This window comes from Lytechinus pictus, chromosome 10 (assembly GCF_037042905.1).
Source record: "Lytechinus pictus isolate F3 Inbred chromosome 10, Lp3.0, whole genome shotgun sequence".
In the NCBI taxonomy this organism is placed as follows: domain Eukaryota; kingdom Metazoa; phylum Echinodermata; class Echinoidea; order Temnopleuroida; family Toxopneustidae; genus Lytechinus; species Lytechinus pictus.
This window is the reverse complement of record NC_087254.1, coordinates 24,432,769-24,447,374: the sequence shown is the minus strand read 5'-3', so window position 1 is coordinate 24,447,374 and position 14,606 is coordinate 24,432,769. Positions and strand designations below refer to the sequence as shown.

At 40.9% G+C, this 14,606-nt stretch overlaps 1 protein-coding gene across 1 annotated transcript; it reads left to right on the top strand.

The window, feature by feature from the left end:
* Positions 1 to 1,530: 1,530 nt before the first annotated feature.
* LOC129269342 (small ribosomal subunit protein uS5) lies at positions 1,531 to 14,148 on the top strand. The gene is made up of 6 exons (XM_064105648.1): positions 1,531 to 1,799; positions 3,724 to 4,042; positions 5,957 to 6,117; positions 7,295 to 7,468; positions 11,509 to 11,668; positions 13,605 to 14,148. Exons 2-6 carry the CDS (start codon positions 3,856 to 3,858, stop codon positions 13,757 to 13,759), a joined length of 837 nt encoding a protein of 278 aa, XP_063961718.1. The 5' UTR covers positions 1,531 to 1,799; positions 3,724 to 3,855; the 3' UTR covers positions 13,760 to 14,148.
* The last annotated feature ends 458 nt before the right edge of the window (positions 14,149 to 14,606 follow it).

Below are 14,606 nucleotides of genomic sequence, written 5' to 3'. Positions count from 1 at the left end.
AAGTCCTCTGATTATTATATCACCTGCCATTACTTCACTCTCTCCTACTACATCCACCACATTGGACAAGTCGTGTACTCCCTCTACGGGGCCATCCCCCCTCCCCCATCTGCCCCCTCCCCCCCATCCTTTATCCATCTCCCGATCCGATTCCTGCTTGTCGCCGGGGACTCTTAATTCACTCACGAACGTAGAGGACGACAAAACTGATATCGCACCACACCGGCAGCAGCAATTAGTAGGTAATTGCTCTTTTGTAATCGATTCATGACATTGGATTCTAAAGGTACTCCCAGATTCCTCATGAAAAATGACCCCTTTTCCCCCGGGGGGCCACTTCCATTCACGAGTGGATACCATGCGCGACCATGGGGTCTCGAAAAGCACCCTAAACACTAACCCAGAGAGCTCCCGCCCGCGCAGCGGGCGGGAGCCCAGAAGCTTACCGTGTATTTTACCATTGTCACCGGACTAGGGTGATTTATGGTCTAAATATTTCTCCAAATGAATTGTGAAAACGGAAAGTATACAATTACCACGATTATATGGATGAAGGTCTAACGAGTGGCAGATTCCTGACATCTGGGCACAGTCTGGAACCTCAAAAAAAACGAAAAGTTCTCTCCTTCTACCCAGTCTCGATCGGCCATTTTGTTACGATTTTTAACAAAAGTGGCCGATCGAGACGGGGTAGAAGGAGAGAACTTTTCGTTACCTAAACACGTAATTTCCATATTCTGAAAATGCACCCCTTAACAAGTATGGGCGTCTAAAACTAAAAGTACCCTTAACAAGTATTGGAAATATTAAAACGATACTCTTGGCAAATATTTCCTGAAATGAACCCCGAAACAAGTACAGGAATGTTTTATTGTTACGGGTCCTTCGGTCTTCGTCTTACCTTATTTGGTTTAGTACGACCCCACCTTCTACACCTCGCGCAAATCGGACTCTAAACACGAAGTGTTGGGGCAAAAAGGACATCCTTTATTAAACATTTTCATTTTGTTTTATCATCCCTGCAAATTCGACCCTAAACAAGTAATTTTCCTAGCGAAATAGATAGGGCCTACCCTTTTTTCATTATTTTTGTGTTTTTGACACCCTTATCACGTTACGTACGTAACGTGCCCTATCGTGAAAAAGACATCCTTTTTACGTGTTTTTTTGGTCGCGCATGGTATCCACTCGTCAATGTAAGTGGCCCCCCCGGGCCCTTTTCACCGTCTACTTTTGTTCTGATAAGGATTTTTGTTGTCATTCACACACAAAACAAATGGGCTTCTGACCTCAGTGAGACAAAATTTTGGGTGGAAAAAATCATGCTTTTGTTGGTGTTGTTTCTTTTGTCCTTTTGCAAAGCAAGTCTCCAACATGGGAGATTGTCTCCCATATTGGAGAGAGTCTCCCATATTGGCCGTGCGCCTCTACTGATGATAAACATTCAATTTTTTCAATAGATTTGTAATTGTATGGTCCATCTAGATCAATATTGTCCGTTGTAATTCACCTTTTTTTTGGGCTTAGTCGTGGAAGAAAGTTCAAGTTCAAGAGGGCAAATGTAGGGGCGCTAATGCAGTTTCGCACCGGCCGATTACCAGCATAGGGCCTACCTCATCACCAATACTACCATGAGTATGAGTGACTACTTGTTCCCAAACAAATGTCATGACAAGTCTCTCAGTCACATTTCGAGGTCAATATACTCTTTCCAAATATCGGGAACGGCTGTATTTCATCTTTGATCTCGATGTCATTCGAATCCTCGGACATCACTTCGCGGATCACTTGGATTCGCCGTGCGCCATAATGTTGATATGGAGTGGAGTTATGCAACCAAAAATTTCGCCTGCAGCATGCTGGCAGTTCGCCACATGTTCGCATGATTTGGGAAAAATTATTGGTGATCACTGAAGAGGTATGCTGGTAAGTGGTAATCAGCCGGTGCAAAACTGCATTAGCGCCAATATAGGGGGGTAGCCAGGAGGCTCCTAGTCCTACTGTAAAAATAATTTACTAACGTATGCTTACTAATACTAATACTAGATCTAGATATCCATGGAGCTAGGGATTCCATCCCATTCATCTGCGTGTATTGCCTATTATTATTTCATTCTTGTGTGAATTATACATTGTATGTCTCCCTAATCAAGGCTCCACACTAACTTTTTTTCTTGGTGGCCCAAAAAGCAAATTTGGTGGCCCTAAAACAATAGAAAACATTACAATTTATCAAAACTTTGGTAGCCTTACTGGGCCACCAATTGCAGGCTAATACAAAATTTTGGTGGCCCGACTCTCATTTTTGGTTGCCCCGGGCCACTGCTAATGTTGAGCCCTGCCCTAATATAATAAGTTGCAGCAGTAAATATCTAATGCACTAAATCAGTTGTCAATACAATTTTTCTAGTTCTTGGACTCATTTAGTGGAGGAAAAAATTTGAATAAACCTAATTTCATATAATAAAATACAAAAGAACAAGTGGGGATGTGACATCATCAGCCCACCTAATTATTCATGACTACTGTTTTCACAAAATATTGTTAAACTTAAAAATTCAATAACTTTGTTATTTGTTATCCGATTTTGATGAAATTTTCGGCATTTTGCTCAGTGAATTCTACTCTATTTATTTAGCTATAAATACTTTCAGCCATCCCTTCAACATCCTCTGCAAGTTTCCGGTCAAAGGTCAATGAACTTTAGCCATGTGGGGGTATTTGTGAATTACCATCATAACTGAAAATGTATTGTTCTGGTTCTTAAAACTTGGACATAAGAGTAATCAAGTATCACTGAACATCCTGTGCGAGTTTCAGGTCACATGACCAAGGTCAAAGGTAATTTAAGGTCAATGAACTCTGGCCATGTTGGGGTATTTGTTGACTAACCATCTTAACTCTGTAAGTGTATGGATCTAGTTCATAAAACTTGGACACAACAGTAATCAAGTACCACTGAACATCTCATGCGAGTTTCAGGTCACATGACCGATGTCAAAGGTCATTTAATTTCAATGAACTTTGGCCATGTTGGAGGTAATTATTAAATTGCTGTCGTAACTTTCAGAGTTTATGAAATGTGGACATAGGGGTAATCCATTATCACTGACAAGTCTTAGGTCACATGATTAAGGTCAAATATCATTTAGGGTCATTGGCCTGTATTATGAAGTCAGGTTTAACTTAGACCATGGTCTAACTCGGCTAAAATTATGGGAAGCCAAAAGTCTCAAATTTTTTTCAAGTTGTATGTTTCTTATTTTTACTGTGCTCTTTCCTGATCCATCGATGGTGAAGATAATCATCTATTTATACTTCCTAGACAATTATGAATGATTTGAGAGCCAAATGAGCTGAAATATGATATCTATACCATTAGTGATTTATGTAACAATTGGCTATCCATACTTAAACCACAACTTTAAACCTGAGTTTAAGTTAAACCCGACTTCAGAATACGGGCCAATGAATGTAGTATTGTATCATATGAATAGTGTTTTTTGTGAATAATTATGTTGTAGTAGTTTTCAAAGTCAGCACTGCTGCTATATTGAATCGCGTGATGCAGGTGAGACTGCCAGAGGCGCTTGTTTGTTGTTTAGGATGATTCTTGTGAATGCTGTCCACTCTTTAATGGAGCAAGTTCCAAATGTGGCCATAAACAGACAAATTTAACAAAAACATAAGTTCTTTAATAAATAAAAAAAGCAGAATTTACAGATGTGAGATGTTATATCTGGCCTGTAGTGCTGCTTTAACCTGTTTCCTCCTTTTTTCATATGAAGAGAATTTTGTTCCATCCCTTCCTGCCTTAGACTATTTTAATATTTTGTCTTTATTAAATTTGTAGCAATGGCGGACTCAGCACCAGCAGACGCAGCACCAGCCGGTGGTAGAGGAGGTTTTCGTGGCGGCTTTGGGTCAGGTGGCCGTGGTAGAGGTAGGGGTCGCGGACGTGGCCGTGGACGAGGTCGTGGTAGGGGCAAGCCAGAGGACAAGGAATGGCAGCCAGTTACCAAACTTGGCAGATTGGTAAAAGGTGAAAGTTTGCTCAAATCTCATCTTAATACAACACTGTCACACAAACAGGAAAATAGTAGATTGGCCATTTCTTTACTTTAAAAAAAAATCTTGTTCATTCAAATTGAGTGATCAGTATGTCATTGACAAATATTTCAAAATTTTCAAACTTTTGAGGCTTATAAATTTGTATTGACAAAGTAATCCGGGTATTTTGAGTTTTATCAGTTAGGGTGTTTCAAAGTGTTCATTGAACATATGACTTAATGGGCTCACACGATCTACAAATCAAATCACAGACTAACAAAATGCTTTCTTTTAACTGATCAAGCTCATGATAACTGGGATTTAAATGGCATGAAATTACTAAAGCTTTTGTGCCACTTTACAGAGGTATTAAAAAATAATCTATTTGCCTATTTGGTGCCTTAGAGGTCAGGGGCCTGTTACATGAAAGGGTCTTTCGTAGAACCGTTCTACGTAAGAACGAGATATCGCTCAACTGTTTCACAAAGCAGATTTGGGCGATACGAAGAATGGTCCTTGGAAAGACACCTCCAGACATGTCCTACGTAGGCATGATCTTCTTTGCACACCGCCCGCCACTGGCGGCATTGAGAGAAAATGCGTTTACGGCAAGCCACACTGACATATCACCTTTCAACATATTTGGGGGCATTCGATTGCACTCTGATGCATTTTATCTGGGATGGCGCCAATTTACTTTTATATGGGGGCTGTCATCAACTTCATGGCAAAATGGATGTCATTTTAACTTCTCCGGAGTAATCTAGGCCCATAGGGGCCCCATATATTTTTTTTTGAAAAAAATATGTTTGCTTTTATTTTCTCACATTTTCTCCCTCTTTTCCCCACCCCTTTTCCATTTTTTTTCAACCAAAATTTGAATATCGAAATGGGCGGCAATCTCTCTGACCCCTCATGCTTTATCATTAGATAAACAACATGAAAACAAATTTTTCAAAAAGAAATTATGTATGGTAAAGAAAACATGTTTATAACGTTCAGCAAAAAAAAAAAAAAAAAAAACACGATACAAAACTAAGATGTTACTAAACATGCTAAATAATTTATCTATTTTCAATTCATTTTCATAATTATTTTTTTTGCTGAGATTAATTTCAATCAATGAAAATTGTTGGATTTGTGCTAACTTAATTGAGATATGATGAATTAAAAAAAAAAAATATGCGGTAGCAAAATAGCTAATTAAAATATAGATTAGGTCTGTAGCTTACGAATCCATCACAATCATTACAAATGAAGATAAGTTGTACCTATAAAAGAAAAGGTTGTAAAGTACATACGAAAAGGCGCATTTTTAATCGTTGGGTAGGCCCTGTCATATCAAAGCAGTACGTCTCGACTCTGAAATGTTGAACATAAATTTTTTGTTATATTCTTGAAGCTTATGTTCTTATATAAACTTCCATAAAGTTCTCAATTTTAAATATGACCAACGTTTATGATCATTGTCATTTTTTAGTATTGTTTCTGTAAATAGTATTTTCTTTTTCCATTGTGGATTGATTTCACACATTGTTCTATATTTTATTATTGCAAGGCAAGGCACTACTTAACCCACTTGACATGTTTGCAGCAATCTATTGAAATATATGATTTTATGAAAAGCCGTCATTCCGAAATAAAAGGTTCAGGTGATGATGAAGACTAAATATTTTTCTGATACTATCGATATCAAACGATGTCGCGGACTTGGAAGACAAAATTGCCTTCGTGAAACGGAAAGAGCTGATTTGTCGCCAATCCTATCTCGAAAGAATGGTCCTAGGACGTTCCTATGTATCGCTCATCTCGTCATGCAACAGGCCCCAGTTGCTTACCTTTGGGTCAAACTTATTAGCCAATAATTATTTCTTCCCTTACAAACCAAACTGTTCTCACCTCACAGACCTGAAGATCAAGGATCTGGAAGAGATCTACCTGTTCTCTCTGCCCATCAAGGAATTTGAGATCATTGACTTCTTCCTTGGCCCCGCCCTCAAGGATGAGGTGCTCAAGATCATGCCAGTCCAGAAGCAGACCCGTGCTGGACAGCGCACAAGGTTCAAGGTATGTGCCTTTATTCTGCAGGGTTCCATTCTAAATGCTTTGGCTTGTGTTTGTATTATATTGGAGTTTCAGACCAGACATTTTGATTATAAGGGCAAACTTCAGTCAAATTTTCTTATTTGTGTGTTTTTAAAATGGAAATTTGAAAAATTCTTGGGTGAATTCAGTCATGATTTCATTAACTGATAAAAAAACTCACTCCCATGGAAACCAGTTATTTAATGATTCGAGATGAACCAATATCTCGCTGATGTGGTTTACGGTACACCATGTGAAGTGTTGTAGAAACAGTGGATAGGAGAAGAGAGTAGAAATGGATAGGCGAGAAAGTGGAGATTTGAGAGTAGAGTATTCTTTCTTGAAAGTAGTCCTGAAAAGGACTGTAAACCAGAAAAGATTGATGAGTTGAGAACAGCTTGAGTAGTAGAGCTAGTGAGGAGATGCTGGCTTGAGTCGGCGAGTAGAGATGATGAGTAGTAGAGAGACTCGACGTTTCGGGCAGGTTGACTGTCCTGAAGACGGACAGTCAACCTGCCCGAAATGTCGAGTCTCTCTACTACTCATCATCTCTACTCGCCGACTCAAGCCAGCATCTCCTCACTAGCTCTACTACTCAAGCTGTTCTCAACTCATCAATCTTTCCTGGTTTACAGTCCTTTTCAGGACTACTTTCAAGAAAGAATACTCTACTCTCAAATCTCCACTTTCTCGCCTATCCATTTCTACTCTCTTCTCCTATCCACTGTTTCTACAACACTTCACATGGTGTACCGTAAACCACATCAGCGATTGTACATACCCCCATGCAAACCTTCAAACAACATCTGAACCAATATCTGTAATGATCAATATAATTCCTTTGTGCCAGCACACTAATAATTGCCTTGCCAAATGGGTGTACTGAGAATCATGGTTCTATCCATCAAAAAGAAGTGAAACCAGCACTTTATACTTATGAAGATAATAAGTATTTTCTCTTTTCCAGTTGAAATATTTCCCCTCTTCCTCTTCTGGAAAAATTTCGATCCATTTAAGAACTATGTTGAGGAGCAAAAGATACTCTCAAATATAAAGGGAGGGGTTTGAGAGATTTGAATTCGAAAATATGTATGAATTCTTTGCATCATATGTATTTGCGTGACATTTCCCCTATGCATCATTTTGTGTTTATTCTCAGGCTTTTGTAGCTATTGGTGACCACAATGGTCACATTGGTCTTGGAGTGAAGTGCTCTAAGGAAGTAGCCACAGCCATCCGTGGGGCTATCATCTTGGCTAAGCTCTCTATCATCCCAGTCAGGAGGGGCTATTGGGGTAACAAGATCGGCAAGCCCCACACTGTACCCTGCAAGGTGAGAGGAAATTCAGATAATGATTTACACAATCTATTAGTTTTTTATAATGTTGTAAATCGGATCAAAAATCAGATCGAAAATCGGATCGGCAGTTAAGCTTCTAAAATCGAAATCGAATCGAAAATCGAATCGGCGATGTTTAAAAACAAAGGAATACATCAAAATGTTGTTCGCGGTCGCGCGCATCTTCCTGACAAAGTCACAAAGACGAATGCATTGGAATGCAAGTCGCCAACATGCGCGATCGTTTGGAACATGTTTTAAAGCCAGGGGTTTTGAGGTGTTATTGCTTTAAAATAAACCGAGTGATTTTTATTAGAAAGATAAACGAAAGACGCATCTTCCGAGCAAAGGCGCAAAGGAAAATAAAGTGAAAATATTTCTCATAGATCACAGGTTAATGAACGATCGGCGGGACATCTTTTAGAAGTATTTTTAGGTGCTAGCGATTTAGAATTATTGGAATGATCTCTTACGACGCATCATCTTAAAGTCGCAATTGCAATTAAAATGAAGTAGACGACGCAAGCACGCACGATGATTTGAAATATGTTATTAAAATGTTTTGGGTAGCTAGCGTTTTCAAATCAATTTGAAGTTCACGGCGGGGTCCGCTATCACCACGAGGTTGAAGAGAAGATGTCTATCATCATAAAGGGGGTAAGAGAGTAACGCAATGAGCTCCGTCAATAGTACGACCTTTCAAAGTTCACGGCGGCATCCGCTATCACCACGAGGTTGAAAATAAAATGAATATCATCATAAACGATGTAAGAGAGTAACGCAATGAGCTCCGTCAATAGTACGATCTTTAAAAATTCACGGCGGGGTCCGCTATCACCACGAGGTTGAAAATAAAATGTAAATCATCATAAACGATGTAAGAGAGTAACGCAATAAGCTCCGTCAATAGTACAGTCTTTAAAAGTTTCTGGCGGGGTCCGCTATCACCACGAGGTTGAAGAGAAGATTTATATCATTATAAACGATGTAAGAGAGTAGCGCAGTGAGCTCCGTCGGTAATACGACCTTTCAAAGTTCACGGCGGCTTCCGCTATCACCACGAGGTTGAAAATAAAATGAATATCATCATAAACGATGTAAGAGAGTAACGCAATAAGCTCCGTCAGTAGCACGATCTTTAAAAGTTCACGGCGGGGTCCGCTATCACCACGAGGTTGAAAATAAAATGTAAATCATCATAAACGATGTAAGAGAGTAACGCAATGAGCTCCGTCAATAGTACGACCTTTCAAAGTTCACGGCGGCATCCGCTATCACCACGAGGTTGAAAATAAAATGTATATCATCATAAACGATGTAAGAGAGTAACGCAATAAGCTCCGTCAGTAGCACGATCTTTAAAAGTTCACGGCGGGGTCCGCTATCACCACGAGGTTGAAAATAAAATGTATATCATCATAAACGATGTAAGAGAGTAACGCAATAAGCTCCGTCAATAGTACAGTCTTTAAAAGTTTCTGGCGGGGTCCGCTATCACCACGAGGTTGAAGAGAAGATTTATATCATTATAAACGATGTAAGAGAGTAGCGCAGTGAGCTCCGTCCGTAATACGACCTTTCAAAGTTCACGGCGGCTTCCGCTATCACCACGAGGTTGAAAATAAAATGAATATCATCATAAACGATGTAAGAGAGTAACGCAATAAGCTCCGTCAGTAGCACGATCTTTAAAAGTTCACGGCGGGGTCCGCTATCACCACGAGGTTGAAAATAAAATGTAAATCATCATAAACGATGTAAGAGAGTAACGCAATGAGCTCCGTCAATAGTACGACCTTTCAAAGTTCACGGCGGCATCCGCTATCACCACGAGGTTGAAAATAAAATGTAAATCATCATAAACGATGTAAGAGAGTAACGCAATGAGCTCCGTCAATAGTACGACCTTTCAAAGTTCACGGCGGCATCCGCTATCACCACGAGGTTGAAAATAAAATGTATATCATCATAAACGATGTAAGAGAGTAACGCAATAAGCTCCGTCAGTAGCACGATCTTTAAAAGTTCACGGCGGGGTCCGCTATCACCACGAGGTTGAAAATAAAATGTAAATCATCATAAACGATGTAAGAGAGTAACGCAATGAGCTCCGTCAATAGTACGACCTTTCAAAGTTCACGGCGGCATCCGCTATCACCACGAGGTTGAAAATAAAATGTATATCATCATAAACGATGTAAGAGAGTAACGCAATAAGCTCCGTCAATAGTACAGTCTTTAAAAGTTTCTGGCGGGGTCCGCTATCACCACGAGGTTGAAGAGAAGATTTATATCATTATAAACGATGTAAGAGAGTAGCGCAGTGAGCTCCGTCGGTAATACGACCTTTCAAAGTTCACGGCGGCTTCCGCTATCACCACGAGGTTGAAAATAAAATGAATATCATCATAAACGATGTAAGAGAGTAACGCAATAAGCTCCGTCAATAGTACAGTCTTTAAAAGTTAATGGCGGGGTCCGCTATCACCACGAGGTTGAAGAGAAGATTTATATCATTATAAAGGGGGTAAGAGAGTAGCGCAGTGAGCTCCGTCGGTAATACGACCTTTCAAAGTTCACGGCGGCATCCGCTATCACCACGAGGTTGAAAATAAAATGTATATAATCATAAACGATGTAAGAGAGTAACGCAGTGAGCTCCGTCGGTAATACGACCTTTCAAAGTTCACGGCGGCATCCGCTATCACCATGAGTTGGAAGAGAAGATATCTATCCCCTTAAACATTGCCATAGATAATACCGCGACTTTCTCCCTGAATAATGCGACCTCTAAATAGCTAGCACCTCAAAAACAATCTTGAAATATGTTCTGAGCGATCACGCACTGTAACCAGATCTACGCCGATTTTTTATTTTCGATTTTTTCCTTCAAGGGGCATGATCGAAGATCGGCAAGTGATTGCCGATTGTGGTGAAATCGAATGGAATCGGTTGCCGATTGCAAAATCGGTTACAAGCTTAGTTTTTTATGCCCCCGCTGACGAAGTCCGAAGGGTGCATTAAGCGTTGCCCCTGTCTGTCCGCCCCCACTTGGTTTCAGTGCGATAACTCGAAAAATATTTAATAGATTGTAAAAATTTTGGTGTGTAGGTAGATGACACCAAAATACAGGCTAAGTTCGAATTCGGAGTCCGCGGGTCAAAGGTCACAGCTCATTAAATATGCAAGTTGGTTTCTGCATGATAACTTATGAAATATTCAACAGATTAAAAAAGAATTGGAGTGTGTAGGTAGATGACACTAGAATGCAGGCTAAGTTCGGAGTCCGCAGGTCAAAGGTCACAGCTCATTATATACGCGAGTTGGTTTCCGCATGATAACCTATAAAATATTCAACAGATTAAAATAATTGGGGTGTGTAGGTAGATGACACCAAAATACAGGCTAAGTTTGAATTCGGAGTCCGCAGGTCAAAGGTCACAGCTCATTATATATGCGAGTTCAAAGGTCTACATTTGTTCATTATATATATATGCATATTGGTTTCTGCACATTAAGTTCAATCATATTGAATGAATTTCTGATTGCGTGAAGCGGGGGCATCTGTGTCCTTTGGACACGTCAAATTTCTAGTTAGTTTTTGTGGGCAAACTAATTTCCCCCACCCCTGAAAAAAGTAAGATGAAATAAAATGATGAAAGAAACATGTGACTTACTAAATTAAATAAAAAAATGTTGAGTCTAAAAAAATATCTTTATTCATTAGGCAATTTCTGTTACAGTTGTTAACAACAACAACCTTTTGCAAGGGATTGACAGTCTATCCACAATTTACAACTTAGGTAGTTGTGCACTGTGCAGAAGTTATCTTACTGATATGAAAGTATCTTCAATCTGGATCATAGTTGGGAGAAGGAAGATATTTTTCCAATGTCTCAAACCAGGGTTTAACCTATTAACTGTAGACTATCCACTGATTTAAAGATTGTAAAAATGTTACTGAAGTCCAAAGTGTTTATTAACCTTCCTTACAATTGATACTAACACTTGAAACCTTTCTATGGTATTATTAGGTTACAGGAAAGTGTGGCAGTGTCTTGGTGCGTTTGATCCCAGCACCTCGTGGTACCGGTATCGTCAGTGCCCCCGTACCCAAGAAGCTTCTCCAGATGGCTGGTATTGAGGACTGTTACACCAGCGCCTGTGGACAGACGGCTACCCTTGGCAACTTTGGTAAGTAAACAGTGACATGGGTGCCACTTAATTTCTTGTCCACATTCTGCCTCTTGTCACCCTGGTGGTGAATGGGTAGGATGCAAAAGTTTGTGTGATTGGAATGGAATGGTGCCGGCAGGATCACTTTTCTATAGGGAGTAGGTATGGGAGTTGATGTGTGGAACAGAGAGCAAGTCCACTGACTTATAAAATGATATGTTATAGATAATGGAATGGTGCCGGTAGGATCACTTTTCTATAGGGAGTAGGTATGGGAGTTGATGTGTGGAACAGAGAGCAAGTCCACTGACTTATAAAATGATATGTTATAGATAGTAATCTGTATATACACTACTAAAAAAAAGTTAAGGACCACTTTTTAATGTGTGTATACAATTTTCAAACCGGGTGTTGTATTTCTAGAAATACCCGAATATGGCTGTCTTGAATCTCCTCAAACACCCTGTAACAATTTCACACATGGGTGGTTTCAGTTGTTGCATGATGTCTCTCGCATTATTGCATATCCTGAAAAGTGGGCCCATTGTGAAGTGGTACAAATGTGGATTCAAATGCATTTTCTGTCTTTAGTCTCTACAATCAACAACTTGCCTACAACAGCAATGCCAAGACACCACCTAAGTGAAACAGATGTAGCCAGAGCCCTAGGGATGCTGGAAGCTGGCCTCAGTCAGCGAAGAGTAGCCAGAATGATGGGCGTGTCACACAGTGTCATTAGCAGAGCAAATCAAAGACACCGAGAGACAGGGCTATACTCCGAGAGACCCCGCAGTGGCCGACCAGTTTCGACAACCCCTAGAGATGATCGCTACTTGACGAATCTCAGCCTCCGCAACCTCTTTCACAGTGCACGCCGCCTCAACAATGACTTCGCTGCAGCAACTGGAGTGATTGTTTCCACTCAAACAATCCGTAACCGACTTCACAGAGCCAATATGCATGCCAGACGGCCAGCTCAGTGTGTCCCACTCACCCCTGCTCACAGAAGAATTCATCTCAACTGGGCCCGGGAGCATGTCAGATGGACCAGACAGCAATGGCGTAGAGTTCTGTTCACAGATGAGAGCAGATTTTCCCTTGACCACAATGATGGACGTTCGAGAGTCTGGAGGCGACCAGGAGAGAGATTTGCAGAACATGACCGTTATGGGGGAGGCAGCGTCATGGTGTGGGGAGGCATCACCTACGCCAACCGTACTCGTCTCTACGTGGTCCCAGGGGGAGCAATGACAGGAGTGAGGTACAGGGATGAGGTCCTTGAACCTATAGTGGTGCCATTTGCAGAAAATGTGGGACAAAACATCATTTTCATGGATGACAATGCCCGTGCCCACCGAGCTAGGGTGGTGACCGAGTTCCTTGAGGGCCAGGGGATTGAGCGTATGGAGTGGCCAGCGAGGTCCCCGGACTAAAACCCGATAGAGCACGTCTGGGACATGATGGGGAGGAGTCTCGACCAGCTCGAAGCCCATCCACTTGGACTGCAGCAGCTGGGTGTGGCTCTGGAGGCTGCATGGGATGCACTGGACGTCAGAGACATCAATCGCCTCATCAGCTCCATGAGACAGCGCTGTGAAGCCGTTATTGCTGCAGGAGGTGGTCACACTCGTTACTGAACTGCCTGAAAGACACTCAGACATTCGTTTTTACCACTTCATGTCGGTAGCTGATACCCCTCGGGGCCCACTTTTCAGGATGTGCAGTGATGCGAGAGACATTGTGCAACAACTGAAACCACCCATGCGTGAAATTGATTACAGCGTGTTTAAGGACATTTAGGACAGTTGTACTGAGGTATTTCCAGAAATAAAACACCTTGTATAAAATCTTTATGTACGTTTTAAAAAGTGGTCCTTAACTTTTTCTGAGTAGTGTACATTCAACTTCAATTTTCAATTGGCCACTCATTTTTTGCATATCATCTACATTACAGCTAAGGCAACATTCCAGGCCATCTCCAAGACGTACAGCTACCTGACGCCTGACATGTGGAAGGAGACCATCTTCAGCAGGTCACCTTACCAGGAGTTCACCGACCATCTGGCCAAGAACCATAAGGGACAACCCAAGCCTAAACTCGAAGCCTAAGTCACACCCCTTCCGCCCCCTTCCTGATCACAGTGAAGGAGGGGTAAGGGGGGTAGCGGCCTCTGATTATCGGGGCTTATTTAGTAAGCCTTGAATACCCCTCTGGTAAAGGAGGGTTCCCCGCTAAAAGCGGGGCTCCTGGCTGAAAGCCGGGAAAACATTGCTATGTATAAAACATTGCTCTGTACTGCAAGTAAGATAATTTTTCATTCTCTCTAATTCACTTGCCTTCAGGTGTATTTCCATCTTAGCTTTATTAAAGCTACTTTTGACAGATAGCTTTTCAATAGAAGTCCACCTTGTCTGCCAACACACTAAGTCAAATGATTTAGAAATGTAATGGAGAATGTATCGAGAAAAAGCAAGTAAAAAAAGAGAAAAACTGTCAATTTGCCCCATTTGTCATCATTTGATCGTAATAGAAAGTAATGGATGTGAACGAGAGTGTGAGGGGACTATAAATTGAAAAAGGGAGTTCGAGGTAAGGAGAAGTTGAGGCATGAAATTAGAAAGATTTTCTAGACAAAAATGTCATGGGAGTGTGAATGTCTAAAAACGTCTAATTTTCACATTTTATCAGTCAGAACTTGAGCCAAACAAACCTAGTTTTAGAATCATCATTGATAGATTGCAGGGTCCATGGGGATTAAAGCATGAAATTTTGACGAAGAAAAGAATCACGTGACCTGTTGACACTGCCCTACGCTAATTTGGTTGAATTTTGGGACGAAAGTAGGAATTTGACGATTTAGACATTTCATTCTTCACATAATAAATTTCTACTGAAAACAAATATTGAGAGTGAGTGTAAATGAGGTCCATGTGGTAGATGTGTTTCTTGGACAGT

What these genes read in the sequence shown, in the direction of transcription:
- LOC129269342 (XM_064105648.1), top strand. Translation starts at nt 3,856, where the DNA reads ATGGCGGACTCAGCACCAGCAGACGCAGCACCAGCCGGTGGTAGAGGA. An exon ending in ACTTGGCAGATTGGTAAAAG is followed by an intron (nt 4,043 to 5,956) that starts GTGAAAGTTTGC and finishes CTCACCTCACAG; the next exon opens with ACCTGAAGATCAAGGATCTG. An exon ending in CCCACACTGTACCCTGCAAG is followed by an intron (nt 7,469 to 11,508) that starts GTGAGAGGAAAT and finishes TGGTATTATTAG; the next exon opens with GTTACAGGAAAGTGTGGCAG.